Genomic DNA, 23,618 nt, shown 5'->3' with positions numbered 1-23,618 from the left:
GGTGCACACGGAGATGACCAGGTCAGTGATGGGGAAACACAGTAGGCATCGGGCTGGGTCAGGGATCCCAGACGTAGGGGCAGGCGGCGGAGCACACCACCATTATTCACACGAAGGGCGAGAGACAGGAAGCAAAGCAGCTTGCCAAGTGCTGGTGGCACAGGTGGGGTACCAGGAAGCCTGACAGAAATCGTACAGAGCAGTTTGCTGGCTGCCTCTGTGCCTGGCCGTGGGTGGACCATGCCTCAGTGTGGCCTTGGAGGCTCCGCATGGCCTCCGCTGTATGACTGAGCCTCTTCCCTGTGACCTTCCAGATGCTACGCCCTCTGGCAGAAAGTCTGTTCTTCCACCCACGCCTCCAATGGCTGCCTCTGCAGTGAAGTCTTCCGTGGCCACACTTTCTAAAGAAGTATCTTCTCCTCATTATTTTTCAACTTAGCAGCAGCCTCCGTGCTTCCTAAACAGCATTCTGAATTTTGTAATCAATTATTTGTTAATTTTCTTGTGAATTTCAGTCTTCTCTACTATACTGTAGCCTCCAGTGAAGGCAGAGATCTTGCCTTTATCTCTTTTTCCTCAGAAACTAGAGTATGTCTACCTAGGTCTGGCACATAATAGATACTCAAATATTTTCCAAATGAATGAATTACATGACTGAATATTTTGTTAATATCTTCATAGTTGAAGCAAGAGTTGAGAACAGCAGAGGAAAAGAAAAAGGTAATTTCTAATCTAATCAGGGCAAGTGGAAATCTCTAACCCAGTGGTTCTCAATTCTGGCTGCATATTAGAATCACTCGGGGAGCTTTTAAAAATACCAACACCTGGGATCCTCTATAGACCAACTGAATCAGACTCTCTGGGTATGGTGCTTGAGTGTAGGCATTTTTTTAAAAGCCCTCGAGGTGACTATAATATGCAGCCAGGTTTGAGAATCACTGCTCTAATGAGGAAAGGGTATAAGGATTTTGACACCAAGATAAGGGCAGTGAATTCCAGAGTACAAGGCAGGTCTGCTCAAGTCAAGTTTAGAGTGAGCAAAAATGGTGTGTTCTGTTCAACCCTTTCAATGCTTAAAACCAAATCCGAGATCAAATAAGCAGAGATTGATTATAGTTGAAAGTTAGTGAGGTACCTAATAACTGACAGATTTTTAAAAATTTATATCAACAGTGTAGTGTATTTAAATAAGACTTAAAAACAGAATAACTGTTCATTCTATTTCTATTTTAAACTACTTTTACTTAAACAACAAGACAAAAACATAATTGAGTTAGAAAACAACAATGTATTATCTTTGGCTCTCATGTTCACTTCTAGCAGAGGCCTATTTGTAAGTTCCTAAGCATCATAACTAGACATCACTGTGCCCTTAGGATTTGCAAATATAATATTTAAAGTGAAATAAGCTTAAATTTTGTCACATTGTGGCACTAACAAAAGAGCTTTCCAACCCACCAAGGGGCATTCCATTTTTTATCTCCCTTTCTTTTTCTTCCGTCCTCCCTTCCTCTCTTTCTTGTCAGATTATTTTTCGACAATTTTCCAGTGTTTTAGGTGAACAGATGAAGTTAGGGGAGAATGTAGCTCTTCTCATTTCCAGAGCTGGCCTTGCCCGTCTGTCATCAGTAGGTGGCTTTGAGGACAGCACACTATGCTACTGAAGTCAAATGCACTGAGGCTATAATTGCTTCTTCTCCTTAATTTATTTAGGTTGTCACATGATTTGCTGTAGCTGTAATCCCTCAGTACTGCAATCTGGGAACAATATAAATGGTTGATGGCAGAGTGAGATTTTCAATTGTTGCTTCTCAGTGATTCGAGTAATGTGCTGTCATTAGCACTTTGATGTGACATATCATGGTTTCCAGGGCTTATTGGGCCATTTATAAATACCAAATGAAGGTGTTATTGCTGTGTGGTTACAGCCTTAATTGCCTCCACTGGGAAGGGTTGGCAAAATCTTCTCTGGAGGAAAATGAAATGTAATTTTTAGCTTGTCTTTAACTTTAACTACTTGCAGTCAATTCCTCCTAGGTGCAGGAATCACAGCTTTCCTTTCGTATTCTTCTAATTTTATAGTAATATATTTTTTACAAAAAAATTAGTTATTACTTGAGTTGATTTCCAGATATCTATACAGATATTCAAATGTATATTATCTCAGCACAGTTATGTTCAAATTACTAACGATAATTATTACTGTGACTTAGAGAATTTTACATTTGACAAAGTGACATTGTAAATAATAGCAGCAGCTAACATTTACTGAGTACTTACTATGTGGTAAAAACTACATACATGCACGCAGTACCATTAATCCTTACCAGCAATCCTCTGACATAGACACTGTTACTGTCTCCATTTTAAGGGGAAAATGATGCTTCCTGAAGTTTAGTAATTGGCTCAGGGACACAGAGCTAATGAGTGGTAGAGCTGGATGTGAAACTCAGGCCAGTCTGCTTCCAAAGCCAATGCTGCTTTTAAACACTACATTCAAATACTCCCCACGTCCAACTGAGCACAGTTAGCCCCATTTCACAGAGCGGGAAATGAAGACTCAAGCAACTGGAACCATGGGGAGCTGCTCTTTAAGCCTGCACCTTCTAATTTCAGGTGGGGAGCTGTTTCTACTTCCCGAGGCAGCTTCCACTGGGGTGAGCTGTGGCCACTGCTAACGTCTGTCGCTGACATCCCACACACACCACTCAGGTTGATAAATAAGCAGAGAATGAGGACGATAATGGAAAATCAGAGGGGCTTCTATTTAAAGCATTAGGGGCAAAAGAGCTGCCTGCCTACTCAGATGGTGCAGGCGCAGGTTCTGATCTGAGAAGCAGGGTTTGGAGGCAGAGAGGAGGAAAGAAGCGAGTCATGCCCACTGGGCACGCAGCCCGGGCGCTTTGGCCACTAACGTGGAGCCAGCCTGAGTCCCAGTGATTGATCCTGCAGCTGAAGACACCCTTCTCTCAGCAGCTGCAGGCCCCCACAAAGGAAGGCTGTGCACGGAGGAGGTTTTGTCAGGGCCTCTAATGAGAGGATTGGGTTTCACATCACAGCTACCCCTAAACAGGTACACTCTGCTTCTTTCATCTTCTTGATGGCTCCCACGGGAAAGAAAAGAAAGAGAAAGGAAGCTACATCAAGGAACAGGTCACAGGCTACTTTGGCTGGATTTCGTACCTCCCCTTTGTACCTCCAGCTTTGAAATGCTTTAATTTTCACACACCCTGTGTGGCCACTGGACAGCAAGGGGAAAAGCTTGCCTAAGTAATTTTTCATAAACCACCCACCATAAACCATGACTCTCTGGAAAATTTAACGCCTCTGTACCTTTGCACATACTACTGCCTCTTTCTGGAAGATCCTCCTCAGACCTCAAACTCCTCTTCCTATGGCTAACTTGTTCTTCTTCTTCAAGATCTAGCTCAGGCATTGTCTCCTCCAGGCATTTCGTGACGTCCGACGCCTGCGCTACCCCCGCTGTGCCGCTCCGGTCCTGGCAACGCTTGTGCGACAGTCCTGGCTGATTCTTCTGTCTCCCACCCACACTGTGAACGCCTTGAGGGCAAGACAGGGTCTCCAGTGGATAGCACACTATCTAGCACATAGCACGAGTGTAATAAGTGTTTGTGAGTGAACACATCGGTGAATGATAATTGAGGCTGGGATAAGATTTGCTTAACTATTGAAAGCACAGAATCCTTTCAAAACACTCTAGTTCTTTTAAAATTAGCCTTTTTTTTTCAGATTATAAAAGCCACAATGCTGATTTTAGCAGTCTGACACACAAAAATTCCACAAAGAAGAAAATAAAAACTTTCTGTACTACCACCACCCAAAGAAAACCACTTTTAACATTTCGATGTAGTCTCTTCCGGTCATTTTCTGTGTGTACGTGTATATACAAAAATCAGAATCTTATTATCACATCTCATTTTCTCAAGGATTGTAACAATATCTTTTAGACGTAGATAGAGGAGACATTTTTATCGCAATTTAAACAAGAAAACTGGAACCCAAAGACGTACATCTAATTCATGGCAGAAGTAGGACTAGAATCCTGGATCTTGTCACAGTACCAGGCTCCTGCTGCTCCCCACGAGGCCTCCTAACTAGGTGGTGTTCTTCATACAAGAAGAAATGGTGCACCAGTCCAGCATCAATGGGACATGGGATTGCAACTGGAAGTTCTTCTTCGGAAAGAGACAGATTTAAGCTGAGCCTTGCTGTGCAGTTCACAAGGGGCCCTGTCTAACATTTCAAAGGGAAACAAGAACGGAGCACGTAGGATCTCGTCCCTGTGATAGGCCAACCAGCGAAGCTAGGCAGGCACCATTACGATTCAGTTTCTTTCCAGTGGCCAAATGACACCTAGTGGTGGCTCGACTTAGATCCTGTTGCTATGGGAACACAGCTGTAGGTTTAATCCCACCATAGACTAGGGAGTTGTACTCCAATCTCTGACCACTGACTGTATTCAGAACAATGTACACAGCAAGTGTTCAGTAAGTGTGCATTGGGCTGCATTGAATGTTTGTTATTATTCAGCAGGGGCGGTCAGCAAAACAGAATGCTGACAGCAAAATATAAATATCCCCCCACTCCACCCAGTATAGAAAAGGCAATCCAGTGTGAACTAGCTCTCTATTTTATCCTGAATGGAATCTAAATTGTAATCCCCCAGACACCAACACACAGCAGACTGTTAGCTCTGCAGATGAGGGAACTATATCTTATTTATCTGCACAACCCCAGAACACCTAGCACAGAGCCAGACACATTTGAAGTGTCAATGTTTTTTGAATTGAATTATATTTGCTAGGCTGGCGTGGGAGTTAAGAAGATGTTGACTAGTAATTCACCATTCCTTTCCCTAAGAGCTCTGTAAATCAAGCTCTTAAAAAAAGCAGCAAGCTAAATTCCAAAACCCTGTCTTAGGAGAAATGCCCACACTGGTGGGGTCTGGACTCTGTCCACTGAATGTGCAGATCTCTTCTGCACAAACATTGCTTACTCCCCAGGGAGCCTGTGACTAGCTGACGGGCTGTGGAGACTCACACGTTCCCTCTTTCCCAATGGCACGGGGGTCAGGGGAAGAGGGTGGGAGCTGAGTGATGAAGCACCACTGAACTCAATGCTCTCCTCTTCCCAGGGAAGGAAAATCTCATGGCAGGAGGAGAGCTGGCACTTTTCTGGAGGAAGAACCAGAAAGAACAAAGGATGTAGTTGAAAATGATCTTTTCTGAAGACAGGTTTCTTTTTCAAAGGGCCACCCTCCTATTCTCTCTTACCTTACATCGGAACGGCGCCATGGGAGATGGGCTTGTCCGAGCTGTGGGGAATCCTATAAACTGGCATCGAAGTTGACTGGCGGGTGGAGGGGTAACATGGGATATAGTTTGAGGAGCCATTCGGCCAAGATCCTCACTTTTTTTGAATTTATCTTAGAACATTACCAAAACCAAAAAGAAAACAGTGTTTGCTAATAAAAACCTTTCCTGAAATGCACTGAGCTAGGTTTGAAGGAGCTGGAATAGAAAATACTGATATTTCTGGGAGGCAACCAAAACACAACTCAGTAATCCCCTAAGCACTTAACAAACTCTCTTGAAGACTTCATCACAATATAAAGTCCACAGGTTGTTATTGACAGTGTTTGGTTATCAACGGTACAACTCTCTGAAGTGGCATCCTGTACTTTCCCAGGTCTGTCTCCATCGCACATTCTAGAGGCCTGCCGGTGAGGTCTGTCAGATTGGTGCTCTTCTCTGACCTAGTAAATTCTTTCCAGGGGAGACTTAGGATACGCTCTCCCAGGTGCCAAGTTCTCCACTTACAAGGTGCAGAATTTATTAGCGCAAAGATAAAAAGAAAGTCTGCTACCTTCCTAAGTGTTTTTACATACGGTTTCTTTATTAGAGCTTGGTGTTTCCAGAAATACAGCTGTCCAGCTCATTTGTGCTAAGTCAATGGGATTTGTTTTTAGATTCCTTTGAACTTCTGTGAGCTCTGCTGCCACCACATATCAACTGAGGTCTCCTGTGCCATACTGTCACAGGAAGTCACATGCAGAAACTCCCATCTGCAGAGAGCAAAGTTGCGTCTTTAACCTACATGGGGCCATGCACAGCTACACAGAGAGTTGATGTGGAATCCAGGTTTGTCCACTTCTGGAAATCAAGCCTGTCTAGTCACCCAAAGACCATCTTTTTTCTAGGCTAGGTTTTCTTCTCTCCAGTTCCTTACGATGCCTGTTTCTACCTCCAGACCCAATTCTGAGGCAAGCATTGGTCTCAGACCACAGCCCAAACACCAAAGACGGTACTGGAAGAAATAGCACAGAACGGTGAAAAGAAAATAGGATTTAGAACTGAAAACCTCTGTGAGTCCCAGCTCTTACTACTTGTCGGACTTGGATAAGTCTCTTAATAACCCTAGCTTCTCGTCAGCAAAGGAAGTGTAAATAGTCATAGTTATCTCGCCAGGCTCTCTTTAGAACACTTATGACAAAGTGTAATTATCGTGTTTATGTGTTTATTTACTTTTAATTTCTCAGTACGCCTCACTAGATTATAAGCTCCAGGAGTTCCTTGTCTTCTTGGGTCATCACCGTGGCCTATTGCCATCAGCAACAATACACGATCAAGAGGAGTGAATGACATTTGAATGAGTGGAGGGAGGAGGAAAGGCAAGGAGGAAAGGAAAGAAAAAGGTAGAGCAGAGAGAAGAGAGGACAGAGTGCCCAGAGCATTACTGATGTACCATATATGAAAGTAGTCTGTAAGTTAATTATTATCCACATTATTAAAGACATTGTAACTCACATTCGATGCATTAATTATACCAGGGTGATCTTTTTAAGACGTTCTTTCCCTGCATAAAACCCTCCAATGGCTTTTCATACTACTTACAGTAAGAGCCACACTCCTTTCAGCTTACAAAGCCCTGTGTGCTCTGACCGCTGCTGGCCTCATGGCCAGGCAGTCTCCCCTTCCTCGCCAGCCTGCTGTTCTTGTTTCTTCAAATGTGCCAAGTGTGTTCCTGCTGTGAAGCCTTTGTGCTAGCCCAGACCCTTCCTGAAAGCTCTTCTGCAAAATCCCTACAGCTTGTGCTGCGTTTCTGTCATCGGGCTCTTAGCTGAAATGCCACCTTCTCAGAGAAGCCTTCCTTGTAGACACACTCAGAAGGAGCCCTCCTGACCCATTGTTACAGCCCTCTTATCTATACATTCATTTATCTATTACTAGTCTCCTCCCACCGCCTGATGATCAAGAACTACTTACTTCCACGTGACATTATATTTGTTTAATGCTTACATTTCATAGATATTTTTCTAATTATTATTTTGTTCTATCTCCACTATTATGAGCTCAAAACAAACAAAAACCCCTATGGCTCCAAACTGAAATTCCCTTCTGCACCCCTCTGTACCCCAGCCCTACACACACTGAGCGCGGCATTCTGGCTCTGCATAAAAGCAACTGTGCCAGTCAGTTTTAGCACTGTGATTGAACTGAAGTGCAATTAGTGATACAATAATTACTCAGAACTTTGCCTAGAGAAATCCTTTGGAGACATGGAACTCGTTGGTTGGGAGCCAAGCTGTTTTCTGTTCTAGGTTTGGAGGTCTCCTGACTCAGGCCTGGAAATAGGCAGAGTGAAGCAAATGGCAGGAACACTCACTGGTTCCATTGGGTTTGTTTACTGTGGACCAGGGCATAGAGACAGGTTCTAGGGCTGGTCTACCTGCCCCCTTGCCCTGACCCTGGGCTGTCAGTCCCTCTGTTACATGAGGTAGAACTCATTCATCTTGAAGGGAATGACCATTCTATGGGTTAATGAGAGGAGTCTGACCTTTCATCATGACCAAGACGTCTGTGGGAAGGACGACCCATGTAATATTTCTGGCAAATTCAGCTTTTCTGGACTGAGTGGGATTTTTTTGATCGGTCTGTAAAGTCACTAGACAAACCAGATCTCTGCTCGTGCCAGTCTTCTTTAGCTTTCCCTCTCCTTTGCTTTCCTAGAAAAGTTGGTTGCTCTGGGCAAATTCCCTCGTTGTCACACAGGGATCAACATCTAACTGTAAGTGCACTTTATTCAGCCACTCTCCAAGAAATGGGTTCCTACTGTATCCGATCTTGGCCAACACTCTCCCATCTGCTTTCAACATGTTGCATCTGACGTTAACTAATGTCTCCTATTAGCATGAAAAGAAAACAATCTGGAGAAATTCACTCTCAAGCAGAGTTCAAACAGGCCACAAGTAGATGTGGAATCTCAACTGCACAAGGTTTCTTACAAGTATAGTAGTAAATATATAAATATGTTATATACACATGTATATATATGTGTATATGCATGTGTGTGTGTGTGTGTGTGTGTGTGTGTGTGTGTGTCTGGGGGTGGTGGGGGGTGAAGCCAAAGGTCTGTGCAATGGGTCAGGATGCTTCTGTCCAATTCATGAAATTAATTGGTAACAGAAGGAGGAGAAAAACTCTTCCAGTGTGGAACAAGGCACAATCAAAAGAACTGAATGACATGGAAAAAGAGCTGAGAATCTTTATCTCATACTTACTGGTAATGGGTTAAAATTCTGGTCCACGAGGTGATTGAACCCATGGTCAAAAAATGAGTGCCGTATCACAACATCAATGCCCTGATTGGCCAGCATTCCTAAAGTGTTCAACCATCTAAAAAGCAGGGGGGAAAAGCTACATCAATACATTTTTAAATGGTATATAACAAGCTCTGTAGAGATTGGCTCACACACACAAACACACACCCCCAACCCCCCCACCACCAAATTTACCTTGTACTTTAAAGATTATTTTAAGCATTGAGTACACAGCTGGAAGAGATTTTCGAGATTATCAAATCCAACCTCTTCACTTTATAGGAAAAGAAACAGAGGTCCAGGGGAGTAAAATGAATTGCCCTTGGTCATAAAACAGCTTGTTGCTACTGACTTATCTCTTATTCTTGGAATATTCACAAATAAAATGAACACCCTAGCTGTTTGTAAGCGTCATTATCGGCCCCCTCTCCCCTGACCACAGGACACACAATCACAGGAGTGCAGACACTATACTTTTCATCACTTAAACTCTCCTGCTTACACCCTATCACTGTACATGTACCTTTCATGTGACTCTAACCCACATATTTCTATGGCCTGTGCTACAGAAGTCTAGTCATTTGCATTCCTCATATATCACTGTCAGCAATCGGTGCAATAATAATTTTCCTTGGCACTATAACTAACTATACAGGGATTCAAATACGCTGCCATTACATACACATCACAGTGGAGGGCCTGCATTGCTTAAACATTTATTACATAACCCACACGCCCAACACCCAGTTTCCAGGGCATGCTGTCCTTCAAAATACTGCCCTCTTGGTTCTTCCAACACCCACTGCTAACTCTGCCTTCATAATTTGCACATTCAATTCATTCATTCATTTACAAATTTACTTTTTTCTCTCTCTTTGTATTCCTACTTCTGAAACGTTCGGAAACTTCTACTTGTAATATATATGTGTAAGAATTGTGGGCTTCAGTCTTCTCAGGATATAAGGCATTTCACAATCTTTCCTAAGCATATGTGTCTAACTTCATCTCTCACTTCTCTTCTCTCACCCTGAACTCCATTGCCCAGGCTCTAAGCTACATGAAGCTACTATTGGCGGCCTTCACACACCATGCTTTCACATACTTACCTGAGTCTTTATACAAGTTCTAACTGCCGCCTAGAATTCCCTTCCTCTCTTCCTCTCACTCACCTCATCTGGCAAATTTCCTTCCATCTGTTAACCTCCAAGTGAAGTGTCACCTTCTAACCTCTGCGGCCCAGCCAACAATAGAACCCTCCTCCTCTCTACTTCCTGGACTCTCATTCCTCCCTTCTGCAGACCCAGCCACTGAATGATAATTACTCGCTTACTTCTCTGGGGTCCCCTGCTTGCTGATGAGCTCATCAAGAACAGACATATGTTGCAGCTTTGTACCCAAAACACCCGTCCCCGTTCCTAGCACACTGTAGGTGTTCAATACTCTTTGTTATGTTGAAATCAATATGGATCAAATTAGATTCTAGGAACTTTAAGAATCACCATTCACTATACTAGGGACATATTATGCACAGTTATGATTTCCCAAATCTGAAACCATATGGAGCTCCAAACCAGTGACTTGTAGAATTAAGATTTTTTTCCTTACTGGAATAAAGAGCATTGTGAATTTCTATATTATGAATGAATATCATTAATATTTTCAAATCTTTTTCACATTGACAATTATATTTTATTCTTATAAAAACTAACAAATATTTACTGAATAATTAGAGTTACAAACCCAAAATAAAACAAAGCAAAGCAAAAAAAAAAAACACAAACAAGTTTTAAATGAAAAAGAAACTCTGACAATAACATAACCTTTTTTTTGTTGTTGTTCAGATTGGTGCATCATGACCCAGGAAATTGAAATTACTTTTGGCATATCACGTGCCTAAGCTACTTGCCTTTATTCTTTTTACTAATTTAGCAATCCTGTGAAATCAGGATAGCAGGTTTAGCTTTTTGTTTAGCCACAACTTATTTAATACTGAGACGCAGTATTAAATGTCCTGTGGTGGAACTATACAACATGAATTCTGGGCTGATGCCTCCCAAGTTAGTGTTCTTTCAATGTGGAAATAACACAAATACAACAGCGTCTATATCTAACAAGTATTTATCTATAAAAACAAGTACGTCTTGTTCACCTGTCTATTCCTACCCTGGTTGAATGAATAAAGAAACAAAATGATGAGTAAATATGAAACCACACATATGTGAGTCCCTACACCTAGCAGCATCTGGATATCAACACAAAACCGTATTTTGATATTTTAATATATGAAAAGAGCCCATTTGTTCATTCAATCAAGAACGTTAATTAATCAACTGTACATGCCAGGCCTTGTTCTCAGCATTGAAGATAGATAACAGAAACGCTTGGTGACCATGTAGATCATTTCTAAAGCACTGGGCATGTAAATACCTGTACATACACATTTACAGAGACGGTATCACATTTCTACTTGTGACCTTTCCAGAGCCTAGCACAGTCACCTGCAAAGATTATATATACTTCACAAATAGATGTTAATTAGCAAATGTGATTTTTGCTCGTATATGGACGTTGTTGAAGGAACTCACACGAGAGGGAGGAATATGCATCCTCCTTTCCAAACCCGCATCTTACATGCACACCTCACAGCATTTACGAGTGACTATGGCCAGACCCCTGCTTCCCCAGGGATTTTCAGAGTGGATGGTTAGTACTGTAGTTATCTTCATCTTCCTCCTGTAATAATAGGCCTCGGAGAGGGGGAAATAAGTGATGTCCCAAGTCTCCCTTTTATGGTCAGGTCGAGAAAGGTGCTAAGATGACTGGAATATTCCACCAAGGATGCTACCACAACCATCATTTTCCATCCCACGAAAGTGTATTGAATATCTACTATGTGCCAGACACCACCACAAGCTGGAGACATAGTGCTATGCCAAGGATGTGCATCAAAGAATCTCAAAGCCTGGATTGGGAAAACTACCCTTGAATGACTAGCAGCAAAGAATGCTGATTCATGCAACGCATGGGTATGTGTACTTGCAAACTCATAGTTAGGCCTTATATTGAAACAAGACTAAAAAATGCCTTTTCTCCCATTTCTTGCTAACTTTCTGGAGCTTTACTATAATGCTTTACATTTTTTTCTCGGGAAGCAATTTATGCCCCTTGGAGAACTGGACTCAAAGGGCGTAATGCTGGGTAACTGCCAGTGGAGTGAGAGCAAATGAGTGATAAAGAGGTAGGGTAGCAGAATGGGCTAGTTTTCATATGATCTGTGCCGACCAAGCAATGGGTACTGAACTACAACCCAAATCTACGCAACTGTGTTTATCTGGGTTCTGTAGTGACTGCAGAGGTCTGTGGATATTTGGCTGATGCCCGTGAAAAGACAGGTCTCTCTCCAGCTTCCTCCATGAAGGTCTGTAGTATTTCTCATTTCACACCATTCTCTAAAGAGAAGCATACTCAGGAAAACACTCAGTACAACTGGGCTGTTTACTGAGCCCTGCAGCAGAGTTCTTTTGCCAACAGCTGAGCAAATCCATTCCACTGCTGATTCCAAGAGGCCGCCTATAGTACTGACTGCCAACCTCACTTCTCACCCTTGTCCCAGGGCTCACAGTGAATCCCAGTGGGGAGTCTGGTTTTGAAAGAAGACTCTCAGCAACACTGTATCAAATGCTGATTCACTCAGTTTCATTCATGGGAACCTCACTCATTGAACAACCGCTCTGTGCTGCCCAGTTAAGAGCTAAGAACACAGAGGTAGGAAACCCAAGGTATCACCGTGTATTAAAACTGACTCATTACCTTCATCTGCATCTGCAGGATTCTGTCTGTAAAGGCAATCTACTTGACGGGCCTGATTTGTCTTCCACAAATATATTAAAGAAGCTTCTTATGAGGGCTTTGCTCAGCCAAAAAAGCCAGGACCACAGGATTAGACTAGATCAGGTTGGTCTGTGGTCCTGAGGGGTTTGTCCCTGCCACATAACACTGCCAGGCCAGGCAGGGGCCCTTATGCCTCTGGCTTAAGTTGTTCTCCAGACAACTGCAGTAGTCTTCAAATTCATTTTCCCATCCCTTGCCTTTCCAAACTCTTGAGCGTATTATTGCCAAAACCGTTTAAAAACACCAGTCAGATGGTGCCTCTCTCTTCCAAAACCCTCATTGGCTTGCCACTGAGTATGGAACAAGACCTCATTTCCTCTACCTGGTTTTCAAGGCCTTGTGTGATTTGCTGGTAACCCTCCTCCATAGTCTCAGCCTTCAGTGCATCTCTACAGATGCTGTGGCATTTATCACACTAATCATTTCCCCACCCCTGTTCCTTTGCCCATAATGTTCCTTCAGCTGAGAATGCTCACCTCTCCCCTCACCACCATTCTTCACCTACAGAAATTAGAGTAATCTATGTCCCATTCAAATTCCACTTTTCCCATGAAGCCCTTCCTGATCCTCCCAGTAAAAGAGTCGTGGTTCCTTTACAGGCTATCACTCCCCTGTTGTAGACAGACCATGCGAAGCAGAAAGAGAGGTGGTCTGATGTAGCTGCAAAGAGACTGGACTCTACAGCACACTGCCTGGGCTTGAGGCCTATCTCTGCCACTAACTAATAATAGCACCTATCTCAGTGGGTTGTTATAAAATAATAGTATCTATTTCATTGGTTGTTAAATTATTAACTGTATATAAAGCACGTAAGACAATACTTGGCACATGTTAAGCACTACTGAGTTAAAATTATTACTATTATTATTATTATTATCATGGCACTTATCTTCAATGGCTTTACTAATTTCTTGTCTCCCTTCCTCCAATTAGAAGTTTCTGGAGGGCAAAAACCCTGTGGTTTCTCTTACCTATCTTCCAGGACGCTGATGAAAATTAGATGAGAAATGTATGTTGTCAGCAATGTGTTTTGCAATAGAGACTTTAAATAAACTTCCTATTACTTTTATGACCACTGCTAGTACTATCTCGCTCTAATGCCTGTGCTTGATATTTAAGTATCCAGAGAAGTCCCTAATCACTGTTTATTGGATGGCTAAACACATTCACAAAGAAATAGATGAATAATTTGCAACAGGAAAGAACGCCCCCCACCCCACCCCCACCAGCTCATGGGCAGAACACTGAGCATTGTCGGAGGTTCACTGTCCTTTCCTCAAAGCCCAAGGGAGTGAAATTGCAAGTGTTACTCACAAGAATCCTGCAGCATATGAATCAGATAGATTGTTTGTGCCTCCAGCTGAGGTGGTCACCACACCTTCAAGCCAAATCTTCTTTCCTGGGGTATATGTATTAACCACCTGTTCATAACAAAAGCAGAAGGGGATGATCAGATTTTTGAAAGTGGTGAGAAGGAACACATATATCCCCTTAAGGAAGTTCTTCCAACCCCTTTCTCCCAGGTGGTAATGACCTGTGTTGTTTTTCATGTTGATGCACCATATAGTCACCTGTCACACATACACAAGCATTGATACTGACACATGTCCATTCAAAGAAATGATCATTTTTTCTTAAGTAAACCCAATGTGATAGAACAAGTGCATATTCCAGGACATAAACTGACTGCTACACCCTTCACTGGAAAATATAAATCTATGATGTTTCCACATTAACAAGTATTGGGAAGCAAATTTTCTTAATACTCTGTTACAACACATCTATGGTTGAGTGCACTGTCCATGCATAAGAAGTCATGAATCATGAGATTAAGCAGAGATCAATGTTTGGGAGAGGTATTTTATAATTACCAGGACATGTATGTATATTACAACCACATTGTGAAATAACTGCAGTAAGTGTAAAAAGAAAAATCACTGACCCACAGGTGAAAGAGCCTACACAGGGAGCAGTCTTCTAAGCAGAGGCAAAGCCTCTTGTCAAAAGGTGGCTCTCTGAAGTTTTGAAATGGCCCAGTCACGATCCACAAGTTGGAGATTGGCCAAATTATCCAGATCAGAGCTCAGATCCTTTGGCAAGCAATCTGGCAGTACTTAAGGAAAATGTTGTACACTGCGTAGCCTCTGAAAGCTTGTCTATAGGTAGTTCATTTGGGAAGTAATAACAGACAGCAAGAATGAAGAACTGGGGGACTGAAATAGGGAAGAAGGGGAAACTGGGACAAGGAAACATTTTCAAGTTGTCAACCACTGCTGGCCACTTGCACTCAATCCCACAGGGATCCTGGCAGGAGCCTTATGAACTGCGTCTCCGAACTGTCCCCCAAGAGGGGACGAAAGGAAGTATTTATCTCCTGGCTCCTATTAAGCCCTGCCCCCATTGTGCAGGCATGAGTACTGAGCAGGTTCCCTCTGTTCCATATCTGCCTTAGAGGAATCCCAGAGCAGGAAATGAGAGGCCAGGACATACTGCACTACACCAGCACCAAGCTAGTTTCACCCTGTGTGCCTGCTTAGCTCTGGTCTCTGCAGAGATGGGTAGAGAAGGAGATGGAACTGAGAGGAAGCTGGTTATGCACAAGAAGCACTGGATAACAACAACAGTGTATTTAGGTCCAGTGGCTCACCAATTCCTCTCCTGGATGTATGGACCAAAGCAATTTTCCCTCAGGTCTCTAAGGAGACAAGTATGAGAATGTTCACTATGTAACTGATTCTGGTAGGTGTTCACTGCTAGAGGAATGGAAAAGTAAATTGTAGTGGATACACACCATAAAATATTATACAGCAGTTATAGCAGTTACACCAATATATGCAATGTAAAGCCAGGAACATGCAAAGGTTTTAAAAGTTTAGTGGTGAGTTAAAAATAAATAGCAACAGGGATTTCCAGTCAAGATGACAGAGTAGGTAAATGCTGTGCTTACCTCATCTCATGACCACATCAAAATTACAACTAAACTACAGAATGACCAACATCAAGAATCACCTGAAGGCTAGATGAACAGAAGTCCTGTAACTAAAGATATACAGAAAAAGCCACCTTGAGACTGGTGGGAGGGGTAGAGATGCAAAACGGGCTGGTCCCAAAAACACATGTAGTGGTTAAAAATTGGGACGATATCTCTGCTGTGGAGATCCCCCCTGAAAAGTGAAGGAACCCAGCCAGCCTCATACCATGCTCCCCAATCCAGGGTCCCAGTGCCGCGAAGAGAAGTCCCCATAACTTCTGGCTCTGAAAACCACCAGGATGGTGGCTGAGTGAGACAGAGGGCTGCTGGAGAGTCCCACGTGATTCTCTTAAAGGGCTTGTGCATGGACTTACTCACTGACGGACTCACCTGCTCTGAGATCCAGAGCTGGGGCAGCAGTTTGAAAGGCTCCAGGGATATACAGGGAGGAATGGAATTGTCTGACTTCAGGATGTGGGCTAGAGGGGCAGTTTTCTCCTGGACAGAAGTACTGGCAGAAGCCATTGTTCCTTTGTTGAGCACTCTCCCTACCCAGACTGCACTAGCAGGAAGGCTCCAGATCTGAATCTCCATCAACCATTTGCCCCACCCTGGTGATTCCGAGACCCAACTGCACCCAAATTTTGGGCCAAACCTAGCCAGTTCCAGGGGCTTTTCCATACAAACAGCCTTCCTTGGCTCAGGCTGAAGATTTTCTTAAAATCTCCTGAAGGTTCACAGCCCCCTCCTCCCAAAGCAGCATATGGCCTTAATGTGCCCTATATCTCTTGCTGTGTAGCCCCAAGACCAGCACTCGTGGCAGCTGCCCTTGGTTTGAGGTTTGGCCTCTCCTAGGCACCTCCAAGCCCAGCACAAGTGATGGTCATATTCGGATCACTTTGTGACTCTTGCTGGGTGATCCCAGGCAGGGTACAGGCTGCAGTTGACTTTGGCCTGAGCCAGAGCCCCTCCTAGGAGGCCCCAGGGGCATCATGTCCAGCATGTCCAGTGGCTGGCTTTCGACCACCTGGCTGCCTCCTTAAATGAGACATGGAAAGGGCAGGCTTGGCAGGTACCAGATCTGCTAAAGCAAATCTTACTCCATAGCATCAGCCTCTGCACAACAGCTCCTCAAACAGTGGTCATGACCAGTACTTACAACCAACCAACCTGAGGGTCAATGACTCCCACTTACATGCCAACAGCAATCAAGGTTCAACTACAACAGGTGGGCACACACAACCCACTCAATGGACACATCTGGAGCACCTGGCTCAGGTGACCAGGGAGACTGCACCAGTGCGCTCCACAGGACACCTACTACAGAAAGGCACTCTACTAAGACCGGGAGACATAGCAACTTTACCTAATACATAAAAACAAACACAGGGAGGCAGCCAAAATGGGGAGACAAAGAAACATGACCCAAACGAAAGAACAGAACAAAGCTCCAGAAAAAGAACTAAAAACGGAGACAAGCAATCGATCAGAGGCAGAGTTCAAAATACTGGTTGTAAGGAGGCTCAATGATCTTAGGGAGAACTTCAATGGGGGATAGGGAGATAGGAAACATAAAAATGGAGATAGAAAACATAAAAAAGAACCAGTCAGAAATTAAGAATACAATAACTGAAATGAAGACTACCTTAGAGGGAATCGACAATAGATTAGAAGAAGCAGAGGATCAAATCAGTGATTTGGACAATAAGGTAAAAGAAAATACTCAATCAGAGGAGCAAAAAGAAAAAAGAATCCAAAAAATTGAGGAGAGTTTAAGTGGCCTCCGGGACAACATCAAGTGTATCAACATTTGCATCATAGAGGTACCAGGAGGAGAAGCAAAAGAACAAGGAATTGAAAAACCTATTTGAAGAAATAACAACAGAAATCTTCCCTAACCTGGTAAAGGAAATAGACATAAAACCCCAGAAAGTACAGAGAGTCCAAATAAGATGAGTCCAAATAAGATGAACCCAAAGAGGTCTACCTCAGGACACATCATAATTAAAATTGGCAAATGTTAAAGACAAAGAGAGAATCTTAAAAGCAGCAAGAGAAAAAAAGTTAGTTACCTATAAGGGAGCTCCCATAAGACTGTCATCTAATTTCTCAACAGAAACTTTTAGGCCAAAAGGGATTGGCAGGAAATATTCAAAGTGATGAAAAGTAAAGACCTACAAACATGATCACATTACCCAGCAAAGCTATAATTTATAATTTAATTATAAATTTATAATTTATAATTAAAAGGCAGATAAAGAGCTTCCCAGAGAAAGAAAAGCTAAAGAAGTTCATCACTACCAAACCAGTATTACAGGAAATGTTAAAAGGATTTTTTTTAAGATGAAGAGGAGAAAAGATAAAAAATATGAACAACAAAATGGCAATAACTATACGCCTATCAACAATTATTTTAAATGTAAATGGACTAAATGCTCTAATGAAAAGACATAGGGTGGCTGAATGAATAAGAAAACAATACCCTGACATATGCTGCCTACAAGAGACTCACTTCAGATTGAAAGATACACACAAACTGAAAGTAAAGGGATGGAAAAAGATATTTCACAAAAATGGAAATGGAAAAAAAAAAAAAAAAAGCTGAGGTAGCAATACTTATACCAGACAAAATAGACTTTAAAACAAAGGCTATAACAAGAGACAAAGTAGGACCCAGTAATCCCACTTCTGGATTGGTATTTATCCGAAGAAACACAAAACACTACTTCTAAGGCAAACATACACATCCATAGGTTCATTGCAGCATTATTTACAATAGCCAAGATATGGAGGCAACCTGAGCATCCATCATGAATGAACGAATAAAGAAGAGTGGTGTGTGTGTGTGTGTGTGTGTACACAGAGTAATATATATATATATATATATATATATATATATATATATATATATATATATATATATATATATATATTCTGCCATAAAAAAGAATAAAATCTTGCTATCTGCACCAACATGGATGGACCTAAAGGGTATTGTGCTGAGTGGAGTAAGTCAGACAGAGAAAGACAAATATCATATGATTTCACTTATATGCGGAATCTAAAGTGCAAAATAAATGAAGAAACAAACTCATAGATACAGAAAACATTTTGATTGTCAGATGAGAGGGGAGGCTGGGGGGTGTGGGTGAAGAGGGGGAAGGGATTAAAAGGTACAAATCGATAGTTACAAAATAGTCATGGGGATGTAAAGAATAGCATAAGGACTATAGTCCATATTATTGTAATAACTATGTATGGTGGCCAATGGGTACTGCATTTACCTGGATGATCATTTTGTAAGTTACACACTCGTAAATGTCTACTCACTATGTTGTACACCTGAAACTAATATTGCATATCAGCTGTAACTGAAATATAACAAATTATTTAAAAAATAGCAACAGAATGAGATTTATGACATATTATTATTTATGTAATAACTCAGTGACACTCAATAACACTAAATGGTATATAAAAACACATGTCTCTTAAAGATATATATCAAACCTAAGGAAAGCATGTATTTGAGAGAGATGAATGCAAACAGGGTTTAGAGATGAAAGTGAAAATTAAAACAAAAAAAGCAAATAATATATGTGAAATGTAGCATATATGCCAGAACTTTCCTTTTCCCAAGACCATAGACAGACATCAGCAAGCAATCAGATTCCTCTTTTCATCTCTCCCTAGGTAGAGCTCCCTACCCTTTCCCTCATTTACCAAAGAATTTGTATTATTTGAGACCTATTTTAAAATCAGAATTGGCAAAGTACTTGACCCTTTCAAGAATAAAGTTGTAAAAATACTTCAAACATTTCAGATGGAAGTAAGATAGTGATCAAAAATGGAAGAAAGACCCTGAGAATTAGTAGTGGAGGTCAGATTGGGATGTTGTTAAAGATTAAATAAGAATTCCTCCTCAGACCCAGAAAAAGAAGCGTCATTGAAGACACCACACATAACCCTCTCCGCATTCTCAACAATGCTCACAGTGCCGAACTAAGGGAAACTGGAAATAGTGTAAATAAGAATTCCAGGAAAATACCTTAAATGATCAGAAGACAGAGCCATATGGTGAAATTAAAGGACCACCTCAATGATTCCTCTTAAAATACAGTACTAGAAAAATACTTGTGCTCTTGATAAACTTTGTATTCCCTTTATGACTAACTAGAACTGAGTAATCTATTGTTTTTATTTTTGCCTTTTGCTTCTAGGATATTCATAATTTAATTTTTTCACAAAGATGTTAAAATGAGGCAGTTAGAGGGGCCGGCCCGGTGGTTCAGGCAGTTAGAGCTCCGTGCTCCTAACTTTGAAGGCTGCCGGTTCGATTCCCACATGGGCCAGTGGGCTCTCAACCACAAGGTTGCCAGTTCAATTCCTTGAGTCCCGCAAGGGATGGTGGGCTCCGCCCCCTGCAACTAAGATTGAACATGGTTCCTGAGTTGCCGCTGAGCTCCCAGATGGCTCAGTTGGTTGAAGTGCATCCTCTCAACCACAAGGTTGCCTGTTCGACTCCCACAAGGGATGGTGGGCTGTGCCCCCTGCAACTAGCAACGGCAACTGGACCTGGAGCTGAGCTGCGCTCTCCACAACTAACACTGAAAGGACAACTTGAAGCTGAACGGCACCCTCCACAACTAAGATTGAAAGGACAACAACTTCACTTGGAAAAAAAGTCCTGGAAGTACACACTGTTCCCCAATAAAGTCCTGTTCCCCTTCCCCAATAAAATCTTTTTTTAAAAAAATGAGGCAGTTAGAGATAGGGGGTTTGGTTAAACAGAACAAAATAAAAAGGTAAATACCACAACATAATGAACCTTGAAATCATTAAGCTAAGTGAAAGAAGCCAGACACAAAAGGCCACACATTATATGATCCATTATATGAAATACCCACAATTGACAAGTCCATAGAGACAGAAAACAGATTAGTGGTTTCCTAGGGATGAAGAAGGAGAAGAGGAGAGATGGAGGATGGAGAGTGACTGTAAATGGGTATGGGGTTTCTTTTGGGGATGTTACACATGTTCTAAAATTAAATAGTAGTGATGGTTTCACATTCTGTGAATATATTTAAAGCCACTGAATTGTATATTTTTAAAGGGTGAACCTTATGGCATGTGAATTATATCTCAGTAAAGCTGTGTGTGTGTGTGCGCGCGCGCGTGTGCGTGCGCATGTGTGCGTAGCAAAAGGAGAGGTAGAGCCTAAGTAGGTAGATAACTAATATGAAAAAAGGAATGAGTCCTGGAAATTTTGGACACTAGTTGTGAGACTTTTGGTTCATTATTATTTTGGATTTCAATTTCTTCACCAACACGTGAAGCTATGGAGTAGATGAAATTTAAGTCTCTTCCAAATACAAAATGTTAAAATCTATTCGCATTTTGTAATACTAATGCAGGTCCCGTTGGCTCCTGTCCTCCAAAGGTCAAGAGTATCTTTGATTATGCAAGTTAAAACTACACAAACAACAAATACGGGAGACAGAAAAAAAAGTCCACTACAGGTTAGAGCTGGTCATCTTAGAAACAACGATCTGGACTGGAGGGGAATAGTGAGAGTGGTAGAAAATGCCACAGGAATAGATGAAATTACCTGTGGAGAACATATAAAAATGGGACTAGAAAAGGGCTAAGGGTTTCCATCCAAAAACGTTAAGGCGTTATCAAACGCATCTATTTATTCACTCAACAAACACTTATTGGCACCTGCTGTATGCCAAGCAGAGTTCTAGGGGCAGGAATATAGCAGCAAATGAAACACAACAAGTCTCTGCTCTCATTGGCTTACATTTTAGTCAAAGGAAGGAGACTAAAAATAAAAAGTAGACAAACGAAAGACACAGAAATAATAAGAACAAGGAAGAAAATAAAACAGTAATCTGATAGAAAGTGATTTGGCAGGAGGGGAGGGTCGATACTTTACATGGTGGTCAGGGAAGGTCCCTCTGAAAGGCAGTACCTGAGTCGAGACCTGAGTGAAGAGACAGCCAGCCCCTGATGGATCTGCTGGAGCAGCACAAAAAGAGGACCTGAGGTGGAAATAGGACTGTTTCTAGAACCAAAAGAAGACCATCTGGAGTGTAGTGAGTAAAGGAACGAAGGTTAAAACCATGAAAACTGTAAAGTGATACAGAAATTAAAGTTCTGTTACTTCTATGACCACTCTGAACTTTAATTTCCTCATCCGCGAGATGGAATAATACCTGACGGGGCTGTGCTCAGGATAAATGACACTGGGCCAATCACAGAACGATCCTGAGAGCTAGTGGGAAGCGGCATAGATGCAGCAGATGAACATTTATGCAAGTCCCTCTGAAGTGATGAATGAATTCAGAGGCACTGATGCCAAATATACTTACAGTTTTGTGGGGGATTCTGACCTGTCATTTATGATCCTAGAAAGAAGTCCAGGTGTCTATGGCTTACTTCCGAGGAACCCTGAACTATCAGCTCTTAGAGGGCAGGGGTTCCTGTATTGTTTACCTTGATATTTATGTCGTAGCAGAGTGCCTGGCACAGAGTAAGTGGAGACTGGGGGGCTCTAGTCACCCAGAGAGGTGAATACAATTCCAAACCTGCCAATGCACAAGCTCACAGGAAACTGTCACTCTTTAAAGAAGTTATACAACCTGAGAAAGAACAACTAAACTGGTTAAAGAATTGGAAACAATACCTTGATTGCAAAACCACCTTAGAGATCAGGAAAAATAAAGGCATACAATGAAAACCTGTAACAGAATGAAAAATCTAAGATAAGAGATTTGCTTAAAAAAATCTAAGATAAGAGATTTGCTTATTTGCTTAAAGCTCAGAATATCAAGCCTGGAGTCTGACCCTTGAATTTTGAAAAATGGAAATTTCAGAGAAGGAAAGGGAAATACTGCTTTGCTTACCAGACAATTTATATATGGAATTCAGTAACCCCAGAACTGGTGAAGGCAAATCACCATTCAGTGTGATTTGACACCAGAAGGATTTTTTGACATATCAAGCTCATTATAATGCTCTGATATTGAAGATAAGATGATAATTATGTGTTTCCACCACTTACCCTGTGAGGACATTTGCCATAAGTACTTAGTTGGAAGGTGGCATGCCCAACGTGAAGTGGCAATTTGTATGAGGTGGTTATACTTCCAAAGAAATTCAAAGTCTAGCTCATTTAAATGAGGACTTAATTCTAGAAAATGGTTGGATTTATAAAATACTGTGTACAGAGGACTCTGGAAGGACACAGACACTGTGCAAATAACAGTTCATCCGAATTCTCTTCTGACTCGCAGGGAGATTTGGAAGGAAACAATCTAAGAATTGTTATTGAGTGGTGGCTGGGAGCATGGACTGCACACTTTACTTTTGTTGGACTGCTGGTGCTATCGTTTACTCACTGCATGACCTTGAGTGCGTTACATGACCTCTCTATGCCTTCATTTCCTCAGTTGTAAAATTAAAATAATAATACTATCTCAGAAAGCATTTTTTGACATTTAAATTACCTACTATTTCTAAAGCGCTTGTAAAAACGTATGGCACATGGCAAGCTCTTAAAACATACAGCAAATATTGCCTAGATCTCTCCTTGTCCAAAGCACATGGGATTGTATTCGGGTCAATCTAACATTCAGGTTGGTTGCTCTTCTTTTGTATACAACATTTGTGGTGGTAGGTAACAGGCTAGATGTATGCTAAAGAGTAGAGAAAAGCCTTTTTCGAATTGAAAATGCATGTGGACATAATTGACATGGACATAATTAGCATTCAGAGTAATTCATTTATCCACTGTCAGCACAGAGGCAATTCCTGCCTTTTTCTAGAGAAGCCACATGAACAAAACAACACACAGAGAGGTAGAACTTTGATACAAAACCTAAACCAGTTATATGAAATGTTCTGGGGAAAAGAGATTCCTAGGAAGTATTCAGGTTAAAGGTCCTGGGAGTAGTTGGTATAAATCAACGAGGATTTTCTGAGCATTTACTGTTTGGGACATGGCGAGAGGCTTGATGTGTGTCTACCCCAAACAGAGAAGACCATTATGGTGACATGTCGGGGAGGCACTGCGGCTGGGTGCTGGTTGGGACTGGGGAGCAAATAGGAATGGGCAGAAGAGGAGAGAAAAAC

The 23,618-nt window shown here is 41.9% G+C and overlaps 1 protein-coding gene across 2 annotated transcripts in view; it reads right to left on the bottom strand.

Annotated features, from left to right (window-relative positions):
- HPSE2 (heparanase 2 (inactive)) overlaps positions 1 to 23,618 on the bottom strand; it is a 530,036-nt gene that overhangs the window by 113,085 nt on the left and 393,333 nt on the right. For both annotated transcript variants that reach the window (XM_088791901.1, XM_074339233.2), the window contains 2 exons: positions 13,826 to 13,932; positions 8,582 to 8,696 (listed from right to left, as the gene is read on the bottom strand). In XM_088791901.1, coding sequence (XP_088648027.1) covers positions 8,582 to 8,696; positions 13,826 to 13,932 — 222 coding nt within the window. The remainder of the gene's footprint in view (positions 1 to 8,581; positions 8,697 to 13,825; positions 13,933 to 23,618) is intronic.

The sequence above is a fragment of the Rhinolophus sinicus genome, chromosome 15, assembly GCF_057876585.1.
Source record: "Rhinolophus sinicus isolate RSI-liver-muscle chromosome 15, RSI-T2T, whole genome shotgun sequence".
Lineage (NCBI taxonomy): Eukaryota > Metazoa > Chordata > Mammalia > Chiroptera > Rhinolophidae > Rhinolophus > Rhinolophus sinicus.
Note: the sequence above shows the minus strand (reverse complement) of the source record. Positions and strands in the feature narration are given on the sequence as shown.